This window comes from Lagopus muta, chromosome 1 (genome assembly GCF_023343835.1).
Source record: "Lagopus muta isolate bLagMut1 chromosome 1, bLagMut1 primary, whole genome shotgun sequence".
NCBI lineage: Eukaryota > Metazoa > Chordata > Aves > Galliformes > Phasianidae > Lagopus > Lagopus muta.
Window position 1 is genome coordinate 14178346 of NC_064433.1, and position 17321 is coordinate 14195666.

The following is a 17321-nucleotide window of genomic DNA, read 5'->3' on the forward strand; positions in this document are numbered from 1 at the left end:
GGGGATACTCTTCACCTGGCCTGTACTCAGTTAATGAACATTTCACAGAAGAACTGCCCAAAGGAAGGTGTCTTCATCTTAAAAACTTACAATGTGCTTGCAGTCCAGTATTATTTCTGTTACAGAGCCTGGCTTGATGGGCATATGTGTGGTATGTCAGAGACAGAACATTAACAATATATAACTGTGCAGAAGAATTTTTGAGGAAAATACTGATTAATACTCAAAAGTATTGATCATACATCTAAATATTAATTAGATTATTTGATAGTGAAGAAATAAGGGCTTTTTGATGAGTTTACAAGTGGATATCACACAAAGGAGCTAAACATTTTGAGTTGGATCGATAGTACTGGAAGCATTAAAATCACAGTTCCATGGGAGTATATGTACATGGTTTTCACTCTGAAGAGCAAACACTGGGTGCTGGAGACATGAATTCTGTGATTTACTCTTCATCTTCAAGATCCTGACTTATTGATTTGTAATTTTTTTTCTTCCTGTGATTTTCCTTCCTATACTTGGCTGACGTTTTTTGTCTAGTTTTCTTCCCCTCACTGTTCTAGTACTGTGTCTGCTTCATAGTACTTTGCTGAACATTAATTAATTGATAGTGGGGGTGGGGTCCTAAGTGGCAATGCTCATGCCATTGCAACTGTGTTAGGAATGAACCAGGCCAACCAGAAGAGCAACAAATTTGCCTCAGCTGCCTCCCATGACAGGAGCCACAAGACCAGCCACCTCAAGGGTGTGTATATCTATGAGGGATCCTCTTGCATTCCCCCAGGGAAACCTGCATCTTCTCCGATGTGCCTGAATCAGTGCTGTGTGCATGGGGGAACAAAGATGAAGAATTAGAGATCTGTGTGTGGTCTCAGGGCTGTGATCTCATTGCAGTCATGGAGACATGGTTGAGACAGCTCACACGACTGGAATGCTGTCATGGATGGGTATGTACTTATTAAGAAAGACAGACCAGTGAGGCCGACTTGGTGAAGTTGTTCCTTATGTTAGAGATAGAACTGAACTGTACTGAGCTCTGCTTAGGGGTGAATTGTGAAGAGCGTATTTGTGAGTGCTGAGGGGAAGGTAAACGTGATTGACACAGTTGTGGGTGTTTATTACAGGCTGACTAATCAGGAGGAAGAAGTTGATGAGGGCTACAGACAGCTGAAAGTAGCCTTATGGACACAAGCACACGTTTTCATGGAGAACTTCAACTTGTAAATGATTTTAGTATGCGCATTAGGATATGAAATGATAATACATTAGGCTTGCACGCTTTTTTTTTACATGGATATCATGATAAGCCTAGATTCATTAAGGTACTTGGTATCTAAATTTCACGCAGTAAAATAATTCTTAATCTGAGAGATTCCTAAAACCTCTGTTTAGGTGCTCTGCTGTGCACTCGCACCTTGAGAACTATCAGAGGTGTTTTTGACATTAAAGTTCTGCTTCTATGCTAGAGTTTCATGTGGCCACCATGGGATAAAGTGGAAGAGGAGGGCAACTACTTTTTGTCGTAAGGGTGCTGTTCAGAGTATGTGCACACATGAAGAGAGCATCTGGCTTCTACTAAAGTGTTGCTGAGGAGCTCCTGTCTAATTTCCACTGAGGACAGAGGGCTCTCTGGAGCACAGCAAAGAGGACAAAGTAGCGGAGACGTTATGGCTGAGGTGCTTTGTGCAGACGGAAGCTTGAAGGGGCCTGAAAAAAAAGTGCATGAGAGGCTATGGAAATACTAAAGTTAGTGTAGTAACAGTGATGATGAGGCCCAGTGAGTGCTCCACAGCATCAGCTGGACCAGCCAGCTGTGTGACATAAGAGGTTTCAAGCCAGATCCAGAGGTAGGATACAGCCGTCCGGGTCTCAGGCTCCTGAGAGTGTCTGATGTCTCTCCTGAAGGCTGAGAGGCATCACCAATGTGCTGTGCTCAGTGCTGAGCTGCCAGGTGAAGGAGCCATAGAAGGACGTGCAGCAGGCAGGAGACATTGTGAGATGCTGAAATAATACGTAAGTAAATAATATCTGTTTAAGCGTAAGTGAAGGCCTTTTTACCCATGAGGATGGACAAATGCTGAACCAGGTTGCTCAGAGAGGTTGTGGAGTTAATTTACATGTTTTGGGATGAAAGAACTAAGAATACCTGCTCACTGTTTTTCACTACTTAGTCACAGAACATGCTTTTCATATTAAATGTTTAGTATTTTGAACACTTTAATTACAGGGAAAATGTCATTTGATTGACTAGAAAGACAGATTTTGTTTGTCAGGAAATTAGAAAGGATGCCAACAGGCAGAGTTTGACTGATTGCAGTAGGCTGTTTTAGGCTGTTTTACTCTTAAAATTTTACATTCTTGTCACCTTTCTTGAGTTCTGTAATCAGTAACAATAGATCTGGGGACGTTCAGTGATCCTTAAGCCAAGCAGTGTATTATCACTGTACATGGATGTACAGCTGAACTCTTACACCTCAGTCTCCTGCTAACCCCACGAAACCAGGCAAGTAAGCAGGGTGGTTTTGTCTAGACTCTTTTCTGGAAAGAAGTCCTGGCTTGTCCGCTCCTTCAAACCGTGACCAGGGCTTATCAGGAGGAACAATAGTTAGCACAAGCCCAGACTGTTCCAGCTGGGCTGACAGTTTTGCCAAGAGCAGAATAGCCTGGAAAGTACCATACCAGTGCCTGAGCACATCCCATGGTCCTGGTGAGTTGTGCTTCATAGTTGGCTCTGATTCTGATTTATCTAAACATGCAGAAGAACTTCCTCATTTAAGCTGGTACTAAACCAGGATAGGGGCAGTCTTGGTCTGAATAAGAGAGAAAACTGCACTATCTCCACTTTAGACTATAGGAGAGGATGTATCATGCTGGCTGATGCTGGTGAGCGAACCAATGATCCTTCGTTTTCCTGTTTCCCAGTGATAAAAGACCTAAAGGAACAGTGTGGAGCTGCATGAGGGGAGGCTTTGGCTGGGTGTTAAGTAAAGGTTCTTCACCCTTTGCCAGTGGTCAGGCACTGGAACAGGATCCCCAGGACAGTGGTCATAGCACCAAGCTGACAGATCAAAATACATTTGGACAACACTCTATTGAATTTTTGGGTGGTTTGAATTTTGGGTGGTCCTGTGTGGAGCCAGGAGTTGGAATTGGTGATCCATGTGGTTCCCTTACAGCTTGGGATATTCTGTGATTCTAAATCCTCACCTGAAATCAAAGTTGCTTCAGACAGTAACTGCAGTTTGTTTATTTCACTTATCTAGTAACTGATTTTGTGAAATCATACTCTGTCATAAAGTCCAGTTGTTAGACATTTTGTCAGGAATGCGTAACTACACCCCAAAAAAGAAAAAAAAAAAAAAAGAAAAGAAATCTTTATAAAGAAAATCTTGCTACACAAATATAGTTTATATTGTGAATGTGTCTTTCAGAAAATCTGATTTCTTACTCAGCCTCTTCATACTTAAAGAAATTAAAGGATTTTTTGCTGCCCAATAAAATCTAAGCTGCTTTGATGGCAACAACCCAAGATTACCACGATTTTCTAAAAGATTCCTTTTTTGATATTTGCATGCTTCACCATTAAGAATGTAAGAAAAAAAAATCCATTGCTGCTATTAATCAGAATATGTAAATAAATGTTATATATGTAATCAAATTTCAAATAATTTGAACTTCAGTTTTGGCAATTCTTATTTGTAGAGAAAATTGTTCTTAAGAATAAAGAGCTGGTAACTGTTACTCTTGAAAAAGCTGTGTTAAGATAATGAAACTCTAGCAAAAGTCATGGATTTCATGACATCCATGTTCAATAGTTCAGTTTCTCTATAAATTTTATTTCTATTAGTATTGCATCATTTTAATAAAGTATCATTCTAGCAGTGGGGATTACCAGATTGCCACAGCATTACAAAGATCTGCCAACAGTGATATAAAAAAATTCTTCCTGGTTTCATTTTATAAGCATTTTTCAAACCCAAACTGCTTTCAGATTGTGCCACTTTACAAAATACTGGAATTAATTTTGCATGTGATAGCAGATCTACTTTTTAATTTTGAAATTACCCATCTTTATCCTTTCAGAGCAACTACAGAGAGCACTAGTAAATTGAGCCTCATTTTGGCAGGGAAACAAGAGGATTCGCGTAGAAGCAGGCTAAGCAAGCAGGTTTTGTAATTCTCATGGTGACATCAAGAGCCACGTGCCTGGGTTGGCTATTGCAGTCTGCTCTATCATTATGTTGTGTGGAAAGTTTTAGAAAGAGGACCACTTGTCTTTCAGTTGGTTGCAGTTTATTCAGAAAGTTAAAATACATGTGTCATGCTTCAGAAGATAACAGTGTATCATTTTCAGTGTCTCACAGTGGTGTACGCACGCATACGCTTTTCTCCTAAATTGAATTATCAGCTATTCACTTATGAATGGATAGTTACATGACCTTTATTTTTTGCAAATACGTACCTGCCTATAACAAAAAAAAAAGTACTAAAACAAGACGTAGAGGATTCCCTGCTGGCCTAGGTAGGCTGCATTATGTCCTTCTGTACTTTCCCATGATATGTACTGAGGATGGATGCTGTGCATCTGTTGCTTTTCTGTGCCCACACATGATAAATTAATTCTGTAAAGTAAAATTGTATTTGTCTGCTTTCATTTTTAAATAGGATCTGATAACACCAGCTTGATATTTTTAAAAGGTTTGCGTAAGTGAAGAAATTCAATAAATTAAAGATGGAATTCATTCACCTAACTTTATCTGTCTACAAATGAAGTATCATTTAGATGGAGTAGCCCTCTATCAGCAGGAAGAAAGCAATCTCTAGAGAATTATTCTGAGATATGTGGTATAGTTATCTCTGCCCATGGGCTGCAGAAGGACTCTTACAGGACTGGGTTAGCTGGTTTTGTTCAGAAAGGTAATTGTCATTTTGCAGTGGTTGGGAATGCTATGAATTGAACCATTCAAAAAATGCCTGAGGATGTAAATACTGTTGTGGTTTTCAGTAGTTTCACTTTTTGTTCCAATGTTATACATACTTGGTAAGCTTGAAAAAGTCATTGAGAATTTTGTGCTTGTTCTCAGCGTTTTAAGTGTATTTCTGAATAAACTGGAAATAAAACTTCAATTATTAAGTTATTTTTTTAGGATTTGTATCAATTCACAAAAGAGCTGTGTTTGTTGCTTTTTAATGTAAACAATTAATTAGGTTTTAGGAGGTCTACAACAAGCAGAGCGAACAGTATGATTAGTAATTAGTTTTTTGTTTTATAATTCAAAAGTTGACATTTTGTTATTCTGTTAATTTTTCCCTCCAGGCATTCATATTCCATTCAGTTTAATAAAGTATTTTTATAACCATGTGTACGTTCCTATTTCCCAGTAAGCCTAGCATTTACTAAACCAAAGCACTACAGACCATTATGGTTACTTCTGTCCCAGCATCATGCAGATGTGATGTAACTCAGATTTTCAAAGTACTTGCAGCCATTTTGATGTGATAAAATATTTCTGAATACAAAACCAGGTAAGTGTGTTGTTTGCAATGAGGCACACAACTATATAATTGATGAAATTAGTGAAGGCTAGCTTGAAATTCTATTTTTTGAATGCTTATGAGTAATTTTTATTGCAGTCAAGATCTGTTTTGTCATTAGTAGTACAAGAAGGGAAGTTGGGATCAGAACACTGACAGAGAAAAAACTATTAGTAGGAAGTAGAATCTGTCTTTCTGGCTTACCCATGCATCTCTGCAGCGTAAACATTTTTATGTCTCTAAGCAATTTATGCATATTTGAGAGGTGGAGCTGTTAGTTAATCTGAAGAGTAAGATTTTGAAAGCAGATGATAATTTCTTGTCTTTGACTGTGTTCTTTTAAACAGGAACAGATGTCTCAGGTGTTGGACGCGATGTTTGAAAAGCTGGTTGAAGGAGGGGAACATGTCATTGATCAAGGAGATGATGGTGACAACTTCTATGTCATTGATAGGTGAATGGCTGTGTCTTGTAGCACTGAGTATTATGGGAAAGTCCTCTGAGAAAAATCTATTTCTCAATGTGCTTGCACTTGATTCTTACACATTTGTGTGGAGAAAGAAAATAGAACACATGAGAACTGACGCAGTTGTGTCTGAGACTTGGAGAGCAGCTTTTGGAAATCATTTACACGATTTATCAACATGTACTGTACAGATACAAAGTGATGGCTTAGCATCAGTGAGGATGGCTGTGTCATGTTCTGTAAGATACCATATTTTACTGCTTTCTGAAAACAAAAAAGTAATAGTTGAGCGAATAGACGGGGGGAAGAAATCCTCATGATGTTAGATAATTACATGATCTCTTCATTTCATAATCTTATGTTGCTTTTCATGCGCATTCGTTGGATGTGGAATTCATCTAATTATTACCTTACAAATTACTATTTTGAAGTATTTTAGATGTTAAATTGTGTTATTTCATAACATAATATGCTACATTTGTACATAGTATAGTTAAAATTAATAAACATGTATACTACTAGTTCATTTTTAATAAATACAATTTTGGCAATCAATAGATCACTGTAAATCCAGTCTGTTTTTACAGAGAATTACTGTCAAAACTGACAGCCTTATCCTTCACTTTAGAGAGGAACTACTTTTGTTATTTATTGAATAATTATTGAAGTGATGGAGTTGTCCTCAGCAAGGGGGACAGGTTAATACAATTTAAGCAAGTGGAATATGTATTTAAAATGCTTTATTTTTGGGACTCATGGTATAAAAATAAAGTGAGAGTGCTTAGCAAAGAACAGGACTAGATTCTACTCACTTTATTTATATATTTTATTAACAGAGGGACATACGATATTTATGTAAAATGTGATGGTGTTGGGAGGTGTGTTGGCACCTATGACAACCGAGGAAGTTTTGGTGAGCTGGCCTTAATGTACAACACACCCAGAGCAGCTACAATTATAGCTACCTCTCCTGGTGCCATCTGGGGTTTGGTAAGTGAAATACTGACGTTAATGTATTATTCATTTGTTTTAAATGTATGATATAAATGGCACTGATATGCTATAACAGTTTAAAAAAAGTAGAATTATTATTTTAGAAAATTTAATATTAACAATTCTGAGAACTCTTAGCACTTTTTTAGCAGAAACTGCAGGAAAAAAAAAGGATACACAGGAAAGCACTGAGTTTAAAATAAAAAAAAAAAAGTTATTTTACTGTTCTTTATTGTTAATTTCCCAAATTGCAAAATGAATGCTGTTGATTTCAGAGAAGAATTCAAATATGAGCTTATTTATCAATGTTACATTATTTAGATCTTCCACAACAGCAGTAGAATTTACCAAAACAGTAAAACTGGATTAGCCGTTCTTACGACTTTGGTATCAATTTATTGGCTGATCCCAAGGTAGAGATAGCTGTTGTTCACATCCCTCAGTGCTCATCATGTAGTCAGCCTGTTTAAGCAAATCTGGCCGTAAGTAAACTCTGTATGTATGTTCTGCCGAAGGGCAGAGAAGCTTTTCACAATGTGAATGAGATTAAGATCAGGAGCTTAATTTTTAGGAGCTCATGATTGACCCCTAGAGGAATTTTGCTTTCTCTAACTGACTCTAGATAGCTAGCATTATAACTAAACTGAGTTACTTCAACTAGGTAATACAAACATCTTCAGCTACTTCTAAAGAATGTTCTACCATGTATGTGTTTTCTGTTGCTAAACTCTCTTCTTCTCTTTGTGTTTACAGGACAGGGTAACATTCCGAAGAATCATTGTAAAAAACAATGCCAAAAAGAGAAGAATGTATGAAAATTTTATTGAGTCGTTGCCATTCCTTAAATCTTTAGAAGTAAGCTTTCTATTGCATTATTTTAATGGCTGCATCAGAGGTACTTGGTAAAATTCTTAAAATTTGGATTTAGCATACTACTTTAGAAAAACATCATAGTTTCTATCTTTTAAATTTGAAGGATAAAGAACCATTGTCAATACAGTATTTAAAATTTGGGTGGCTTTTTTCCTTTCTTTTACTTTCATTTTCTTGAGCTTAATTTTTCTTGATAATAGTAAAATTAAACGATTACTTAGGGAATTTCAAAATATCTTCATTTAACAGTTACATTTGTACATGTATGCTTTTCTGAAATAACTTTGGAAGAAGTGGATGTAAGACATCCAAAATGGAACCTCTGTCAACACTTCCACCTCTGAAGACTATACTATAACCTCAGAAATGCTATTCAGCAGCTCTTTCTTTCTTTAATGATTATCAAAACAGGAGACTGAAGATATGCTATCCGATGTAAAGATTCATGGAAAGAAGTATAAATGGGTTTCTAAATATAATATGGTAATGTTAATCAGATGTTTTTCTTTGTTAAATGAAGGTATCTGAGCGTTTGAAAGTGGTTGATGTGATTGGCACCAAAGTATACAAGGATGGTGAACAAATCATTGCTCAGGTACACCTGTTTATTTTGTTTTAGTTTTTCTCTTCCAATAAGTAACGATTACCATAATATTTATAAATGATACTTGATTTTAAACTATATTCCGTCATCAAAACAAAAACAGTGAACCTGGAGGAGTGATACTGTTTCAGAAGCTAATTTTTTACTTACATAGTACTCTGAAAAAGTTCCCTTTCTGTTGGTGTGAATAAACAAGTCAACATTTTTAATATATTTAGCAATTCAAACTATATTATCAAATGATAGTTTAGACTAATGAGCACTGAAGACCTACCTTGCTTTTCTTGTATATGGTCTAGGGCATAGGGTTAAATTGTTAGGTAGTTTTGTGTGGAGCCAGGAGTCGGAAATTTGGATTCTTTTAGATCTCTCCCAGGTTGGGGTATTCTGTGGTTCTGTGATCTGGGAAGCTCTTTGGAATAGGCAACTGAGATTGTCTTGCCCAAAATTATTTACTGTATATCAGATACAGCCCTTGGAGGCTTTTGTATATGGGAAACTGTAAGAGAAATCATTAAGAAAGAATGCAGAGGTGGAGAAACAGGAGTAAGGATCCTATCATCTACCATATTTGTTTTTTTCCTTGCTTTTTGTATAAGCTATGTCTTTTTATGAAAAGTATTTGCTGTCAGTTCTCTATAGGTGTTCTGTTTTGTGCCTTAAAAGAGTATTTCACTTTAAAAGTGGTTTCTTTGGCAGTGATATCAAAACGGTAAACTTCAAGGCACTGGCTGCCAATATTTTAATGTTGCAAGAGCTGCTGCAAAAGTAATGCCTCATATTTTATTATGTTGGTGGTATGGCAGTAAGGTGGTATGGCCTTCTCCTATCATTCTCTTACATTTTGCTGCCTTGAGACAGATGGCAACAGAGGGGCACTCTGACAAAATGGCATCTGATATGAAAGAGCATGTGTAGCACTCCTAATTTTGGCTGGATTGTCCAGCCCACACCCACTGTATATTCTGAATTTGGCACCTTCTGATTTCAATCTATTCAGGCCAATGAAAGATGACTGCACAGGCAGCATTTTCCTAGCATTTTCCAACACCATCAGAGCGGCTGTGAAACGATGGATCACCATTACTGGTGCAGATCTTTATGACCATATCATGCAGGTTCTCATACATCACTGGTAAAAATGCATAGCTAATGGTGAAAAATAGTGTTTTGTAGCTGAGAATTTGCTCCATCAAAATAGTTCTTATGATCTTTGTTGTGGTTTCCATGGAAATAAATAGAGGCGTTACTTTCACCCTGGTTATGTAGTGTGAAATTAAAATGGAATTCCACATTTCCTTTACCCACTTTGTTTTTTTCTTCTACAGGGTGACATGGCTGATTCTTTCTTCATTGTGGAGTCTGGGGAAGTAAGGATTATAATGACAAGGAAGGTAAAACATCCCTAAAACACATTTTTATTTAATCTTGATTTATTCTAAACATTACTATTATTGTTGTCAGTTTTGCTTATACAAGTGAGTTCAGCAAATATTGTTCTCAGTTTTTCTTTTTACTTGATGTTTTAGGGTAAACCAGATGTAGAGGTAGAAGAGAATGGAGCAGTTGAAATAGCTCGATGCTCAAGAGGACAGTATTTTGGAGAACTTGCTCTTGTAACTAACAAACCACGAGCTGCTTCTGCGTTTGCTCTTGGCACTGTCAAGTGTTTAGGTACTGCTCAGTAATACTTCGTATCTAATATAACAATTATATAATCTGTCGGATTGTTTTAACTTTGAACTCTGTCTTTCTCCAGAATATAAGGTTTAATTACATTTACCCAAATGAGGCTTCTTGATCACATCACATTTTACTATGTATTTCTATTTATTTTAGCTACATGCAAAAATTATAATGATTAACTGGTATTGAAAACAAATTCGTGACTTTTCTGTGATTATGTAGAAGTAAAATTGCTTCAAGACTGTTCAGATAGTATTGCTGCAAACCTTTTGTAGCTATCAGAAAAATCTGTCCAACACTGCAGCTAGCTAAAGAATTTCTTTTCCCTCTTTTCCCATTATTCTGACTATTACCCATAAAATAACTTTGTGGTAAGTCTTCTGTCCCATTTTATCACCATGACTGAAGCTTTAACAAATTCTTTCACCAGCTGCTAATTTAATCATTCTATCACACTGTCATTTGCTTATAGACAACCTCTTCTGACTCATTCCTTTTCATGGTCATAATGTTTAATTTCTACATACCCACATCTAGTTATGGGAAAACGGAAAATATGGTTTTGGCTTTCTTGAAGGATGGCTTGATTACCATGCCAAGTAAACAAAAAGTCTATTTCTAATTTATAAAGCTATTGTTTTTTTAAATCCATATCTCTAAACTCACACAGATGAGCAGGCAGTAGGAGTAAAAACCGTAGAAAGATAAGAATGGGAAGCAGTGAGGAAGAAGACTGTACTGGTGATTCATCTCTGGCACTTCTGAATAGCAGAGATCTGAACATTTCTCAGGAGCCAGGGGGCTGCAGGATGAAGGTTGGAAGCTGACTGAAGTGTGAAGTTTCCTCCCTGGCCTGTTGGCTAGAAATACAGTGGATAATGCCATGTGATCAGTGAAGGGAAACATTCTGGTTGGATAGAGAATACTGATGTGACGTGGATTGCTATTTCCAACTTCTTGTATGTTTGCTAGGAAGTAAATATCTATTCATTTCCACTGTGAGTGGAAACAGGTAAAAACAGCAAGAAAATAAGCCAAGCTAGACCCCAGATATAGCCAACAACATCAAGAATGGATGTGTTTTATTTGAAATTCCAAGGCTCTTAATACTGCATTCTGCAGAGGAATCCAGGCCCTTCCAGAGTTCTTGTGGAGCTCTTGAATCACATAAATCTTAATTTGAAGATATTTCATAAGTAAGAAGCCTAGCAAAGGCTAGTATTTATGAAGGTTCATGACAGCAGTGTATTGGTGAATATTTTCTTAGCTAAGGTAAGTGGCTCTCTTCTGTGTAAACAGTGTATACCTCAGTAGAATCTTTCTAGTTACCGTTTAAAATTTTCCTTTGGAATGTCATAAACACTAAGATTGGTGCCTGCCTCTGATGAGTGCATTACATTCTTTCTCTTTCTCTTTCCTTTTATCTTAGTTATGGACGTGCAGGCATTTGAAAGGCTTTTGGGACCTTGTATGGAAATTCTGAAAAGAAACATTGCAAACTATGAAGAGCAGCTAGTTGCTCTGTTTGGAACAAACATGGACATTGCTGACACCAGTGCATGAACTAAACCTTGGAGCAACAGGATCAGTTATGAGAACATAGCACAGTAGTGGTTAGTCCACTGAGAAATTGTCTCTCTTCCTATAGATGCCAAGCATTTTCTGTGATTTTAGGAGCGCATTTTGGGGTGGTTCTTTAGTTTTTGGGGTTTTCTTTTTTTTTGGACTTATTACAGTGGAAGTACTAGTAAACAAAATAGAAATTCAATGACTTGGGGACTTGGTTTTTTAAAGTGCTTAGCTGTAATGGTTCCACCTGAAATTAAGAAGACCTGTGGGACCACAGCACCTTTGAAAATCAAGTCCTTTAATACAACATTTCTTCAAAGAGTAGATTTCAAAAAACCCACATGCGATGAACTTGTTAAACCATCTTCTGTCCTTCCAAATGATTGCAGTTTTTCTGGGAAGACTGTTAGTTTGAATGTGATATGTTGAAAGTATTAGTGCACACAAAGTGTTTATATGTATTAATACAGAAGATATACAGTAGATATTACTTTCTGACTATTACGATTGTCATGATTTTATGTTGCATTTATCACAAGTGTAGTGAATCACAAGACTAATCGTAAGATAAAGCATGACAATGCATTTTGTGTAACGCTCATGAACCAAATCTGATTTTTAACGTTTTGTAATTTGTCTGGAAGTCCTCTTCGTTTAATACGTCATGTTTCAGCACGACATTGTAATATCTTATGCAATTTAGAGGACTTGTATATTTTTGCAATAAACTGCATTTTTTATTAGTTATGTGTATTCTGTATAGTCTAGAGTGAGAACAGCGGACAAATTAACCTCCATGCTTTAGAAGCAAAGGCATAGGTTGTTGTCATGTTCTGCCTAATCATACATAACCTATGTCGTTTTACTTCTCCCTGTTTTATATTTATGCATTTTGTCTTCTCTATGCTTGTTCTCTAGTTAGTTTTTTTTAGATCTCACCTTTTTTAATCTGTTAAATCTTTGACCTATTTCAATTCAAAGGATCTCTGTATATCTCTCTTCTTGCAGTCTAATCTTAGCTATCAAAGACCAGGTCCAGTTAACAAAGTTACTGATATTGAGAGCCATGCTAAACTAAGCTTGTTTTTGAAAAAATCCTTATCAGCAAGTGCAAAAGTATATTGACTTTTAAAGATCAGTAGTTAAAAGCTTTCTACAATTCTGGAAATAATGCTGCTGTTAAAGCTAACATGTCCTGCTTTCAAAAAATGTAGGTCGTCGTAAAATACCTTTTTAGCTCTAATAGCATGGGATACCTTCTGAGACTGAGGAGAGAGACTATCATCTTAATTAGGAGCACAGGACTCATTGCTTACGAAGGTCTGTGCCTGGAAATTTCAGGCATGGCCCGATCTGAATACTGCTTACCGACCTAGCTGTTGATGTACAGAGCAAGCTAGCGCACATAATGGCAACAGGCAGTGGTTCTGCCAAAACAGTACTACAAGAATTGTAGGAAGGCTGCTTGTGCCCTGTTTTGAATACCTGAATGATAACATCTTTCCTCTTTAGATAATGACTTTTCTAATGCCATGTATTTACGGATGTTGATGTAATTATTATCCTGTAGTTAGTGATACTTTCTGACAATTTATATAATCATACCTGCATATGAAATTATGATTATATAATACAATTATAATATATAATTTATGCCATATAGTATGGTATAAATTATAAGTCAAATTCTTAACAAACCCAATCTGAGCAAAATTTACAAGTGTCATTTTTTTTAATCTAGAAACCTGCTATGAATAATTGCACATATGAGAACTTGCCTTTATACTTTTGACTTATGGAAAAAAGAGAAGCTTGTTATACTAGAAGGAGATATCAGGTAAATAAAATCTACACTCCTGTCATTCTGTATGCTTAATCTCTGAAAGCTACCTAAATTTTGCACTAGCTTAATGTGATTAAGAGAAATGCTAGAAATTACTTGTATGGCAGTAAACTAGGATCAAGGCTGTAAATGCCAGTCACGATATTTTCAATATTGTTGGTTATATTTAAAGTTTCCTTACAATAAACAACACTTTTATATATATAAATACATGTTTATTGATATTGTTGTGTTTTAATTCCATTATTATAAAGTTGCAAGTGAACTATTTATATTCATTTATTAAAACATTAATAATTCTTAACACTTTCATGTTGATTTTCATAAGTTACGTACATATTCTGGTTATTCGCTGTAGAGAACGTGTTGGTGTGGTTTTTGTCCTAGCTGCTTTGTAATGGATGGTTTGCTTTAGCATGTGGCCGGGGAGGTGCTGCGGTTGTGGGGAGTGACAAATGTCAGATAATCAGACACTAAGATTTTCTAGGTCCCAAATTATGGCTTCCTGCTGAGGCAGTTTCTTTGTGTTGTTCCTGAGAACTGAATGATTTCTGGAATTTTCTATGTTGGTGAATTACCAACGGTGATAAATTGTCACGTTGTAAGTTTGGTACAAATCTGTATATCTTTCATCAGTCAGCGTTTGGGATTTCTCCTGGGTCCTGTCATGTGTGTGCTTCAGACTTGCCAGACTTAGTGTCACAGATGTGGCAGAAGTTCACTTTACAAAGGAAATCGTAGCAAGTCACCAACTTTCAATTATTGGTGCATTTCAAAAAGGAAAAGGTAGTTGTAATAGTTTTGAACAATGTCATATTTAACTTATGACAGTGTCTATGTCCATATTTAGATTACTTGACCAGTACTCCCAATAGAGTCAAGTAGTATCCCCAAATGAGGATGTTGTCTTTGTAGTCAAGTTGCTGAAGGAGTGTGGCTGAGGCATCGGCTCAGCATCTATATTCTGTTCCTCTCTCGGTTCCCAAACCTCATCAGCAATTTGTAGTTCATAGAATCATAGAATGGCCTGAGTCGAAAAAGACCTCAAAGATCTAGTTCTGCAGATGATTTAAATATGTTTGGCACATGGCTACATTCTAAAGAGGAAAGCTAACAAAATAAATGCTCCAATTAGTTTGTTGAAAATGTGCTCTAGTGGGTAAAGAAAACAGATAAATTCTATAGGAGAAGGGCAGTCACGAGCTCAGATGTTACCAAGCACAAGAGAATATGCATGGCACTGAATGCTGATGGATGTCTGAACCATGGGAACAGACATTCAACCACAGCCCCCAGTCAACCACAAGACACAAACTCAGAGGAAACCAAAGCTCCTTGGTCCTAGTGTCATTTCTGAGTGGTTTTGAATGTCATTTATTTGTGCTTCAGGAGATTATCTGAGACAAGGTCTGGTGCAGTCACTGCACCTCTTGTGTGCAGAAATCCAGAAGTAGACAGGTCTTGAAGCAAAGCTATGAAATGCGTTATGGCACCATCTGCAGCCTCATTGTGGATTAACCTGGCAGCAGCTCAGCACCACATGGCTGTGTGTTCACTGCTCCCCACATGGGACGAGGGAGAGAACTGGAAACAAAATAGAATGTGTCTATTTATATAAAAACTATTTACCAGGGCAGAAGAAAATGGAAACAAAAATGCAATGATAACAATACATCCAGCCACAGTGCAATTACCACCCACCGACTGACGCACAGCAGCAATGTGACTCCCCACCAGCGCTGTCAGGTCTCACCCCCCAACAACTGATGCCCGCTTCTTTGCATGTTGAGTATGTTGGAATCAGCAGTACTGGCTACCTTACAAAATTTAGGATTGTATCCGCACCCAGAGTTGGATTTCCTTCAGATAGATACCTAGACTGTTTCTAGATTCTTCATCCCCATTTTGAGTCGGGTATTTACAGGCTGGGCACTGCACTTGGTGGACCAGAGTAAGCTGAATGACCTTGAAAGGATTAAAAAAAAAAAAAAATTGTTACATTTTCAACATTGTCTCTTCCTTCACCCCATCTCTTTCTAAATGGACTTTATCCTGGCAGCTGGGTGAAGAAGCAGTGGCGGAACTGCAATGGCTATTGGGGCTGCTGGGACGCAGTGCCCTGCTGATTGTGTAGTGATTCTCTTCCTTGTCCCTCTTCCTGTCCCTTCTATAATGGCAAATCCAGCAGAGCTAGAGAGCAGCAATGGTGCTGCCATTGGCTGTGTTTCCTCCTTAGAACTGTGTATGCCATATAGGGAAAAGGCCAAACTGTTATATAAAGGAAACATTGCTCAGTCAAAGCAGTGTGAAGAACTGCCAACAGGAGTTACATATACTAGTCCATTCTGACAGGATGTGCTGACTCAATCTCTTCATATTGAGGTGAATGAAATTAGGACAGACTAAAAATAGCACTGTGGCATGGTATGTATGCTTTGTCCTTTCTTCTTTCAAATTATTGGATTATTTTATCTGAGCAGCTGTGAGGTTTTGGGAGGAGACTGTGCTCTGTGCAGGCAGTGCTGTGTGGAGGAGTAATTCCCTCACGACCACACAAGCCCCTGAGATGTGCTGCCCACACCTCTGAGGATGCTGGAAACTCAGTTTTGATAAATGCCATATTTGGAAAAGGTAGTGCAGCTTTTACCAAGCTGTACCTTACCCTTCTCCTCCTAGCTCTGTCCTTGTGGAGTCGCATGATGTGTTTGTTAAGCAACCTCATCTTCACTGTGCCTTCAGTTCCCATTCTTTCTTTTAACTAAATCTGTACCATTACATCCACAGTAAAAAATATGTGCCTGACACTGTTTGCTGTTACTGGGGCATGAAATAGTCAATGTTCTGCCACTCTGTAGAATTTGTGTAGACTCATTTATAAGCTGTAGCTTTCTATATGCAGTGGCCACACGCAGATGGCCTACTGAGAACAGTCCATGCTAGCTCCCAAACCATGTCTGAGAATTATTTGCTATTGGCCTCACAAAAACTGCTCCAGGACTGTTCTAAAAAGAAAGTAACAGTACAGATGATTGTATTCCAGTGCCCCCAAGCACTCCCTGGCACTACAGTTTAGATAAAACCTCTGGATCATCTGTAGTCTGTTCTTGATTTGTTTTCTTACTAGCCTTGGACTGGCAAAGGTTTTCTTATTTCCCTTTCTTCGGGATTGTTTCTCATTGTCGTGTTCCTGATACTGTTGCCACTTTTTGTCTTGCTTTGTCTTGGTAGATGATAACAGTTTAGCTAGAACTAGAATCTGTGCTATAATGACAAAATACTTTTCTAGAGAGAATGAGAACAGTTGTAGAAGATAAAAAAGTCACAGCAACAGAAGACTGAGGTGCGAGGCTCTGTAGAACACCTGCAGGACAGGCTGCCGTGCTGGGTGAAGGTGGCAGGCCTGGTAAGCAGGGTTATCTGAACTATGTGGAGTCATTTGTTAATTACTAAGGGTGGAAAGATATGCACATGTGGATGTGAAAGCATCTGTATAGCAGAATTAAAGTGATGATAGGTGGTACTTTGGAGAGTCAGCAATAGCAATTGTGTCATAAAAAGCAAGATAGGACATCGGTTTTCGATGAGGAATTAGAGATAGGCACAAATTCAGGATGTAATATTTATTTTAATAGTGTGACTATGACCGATCTTTTATTATTGTTATTATTTTAATCCACTTTGTGGTTTCACCACCTTGAGGCTGGACATGTTCAGAAATAAATAACTAGGTAAGACAGTGAGGGTGAATG

The 17321-nt window shown here is 37.5% G+C and overlaps 1 protein-coding gene across 1 annotated transcript in view; it reads left to right on the forward strand.

Annotated features, from left to right (window-relative positions):
* PRKAR2B (protein kinase cAMP-dependent type II regulatory subunit beta) overlaps positions 1-13831 on the forward strand; it is an 82078-nt gene extending 68247 nt beyond the window's left edge. The window contains exons 5-11 of the mRNA XM_048956499.1: positions 5886-5992; positions 6841-6994; positions 7751-7852; positions 8391-8465; positions 9803-9868; positions 10004-10148; positions 11590-13831. Of these exons, the coding sequence (XP_048812456.1) occupies positions 5886-5992; positions 6841-6994; positions 7751-7852; positions 8391-8465; positions 9803-9868; positions 10004-10148; positions 11590-11723 (783 nt within the window). The 3' untranslated portion in view covers positions 11724-13831. The remainder of the gene's footprint in view (positions 1-5885; positions 5993-6840; positions 6995-7750; positions 7853-8390; positions 8466-9802; positions 9869-10003; positions 10149-11589) is intronic.
* Positions 13832-17321: the final 3490 nt, after the last annotated feature.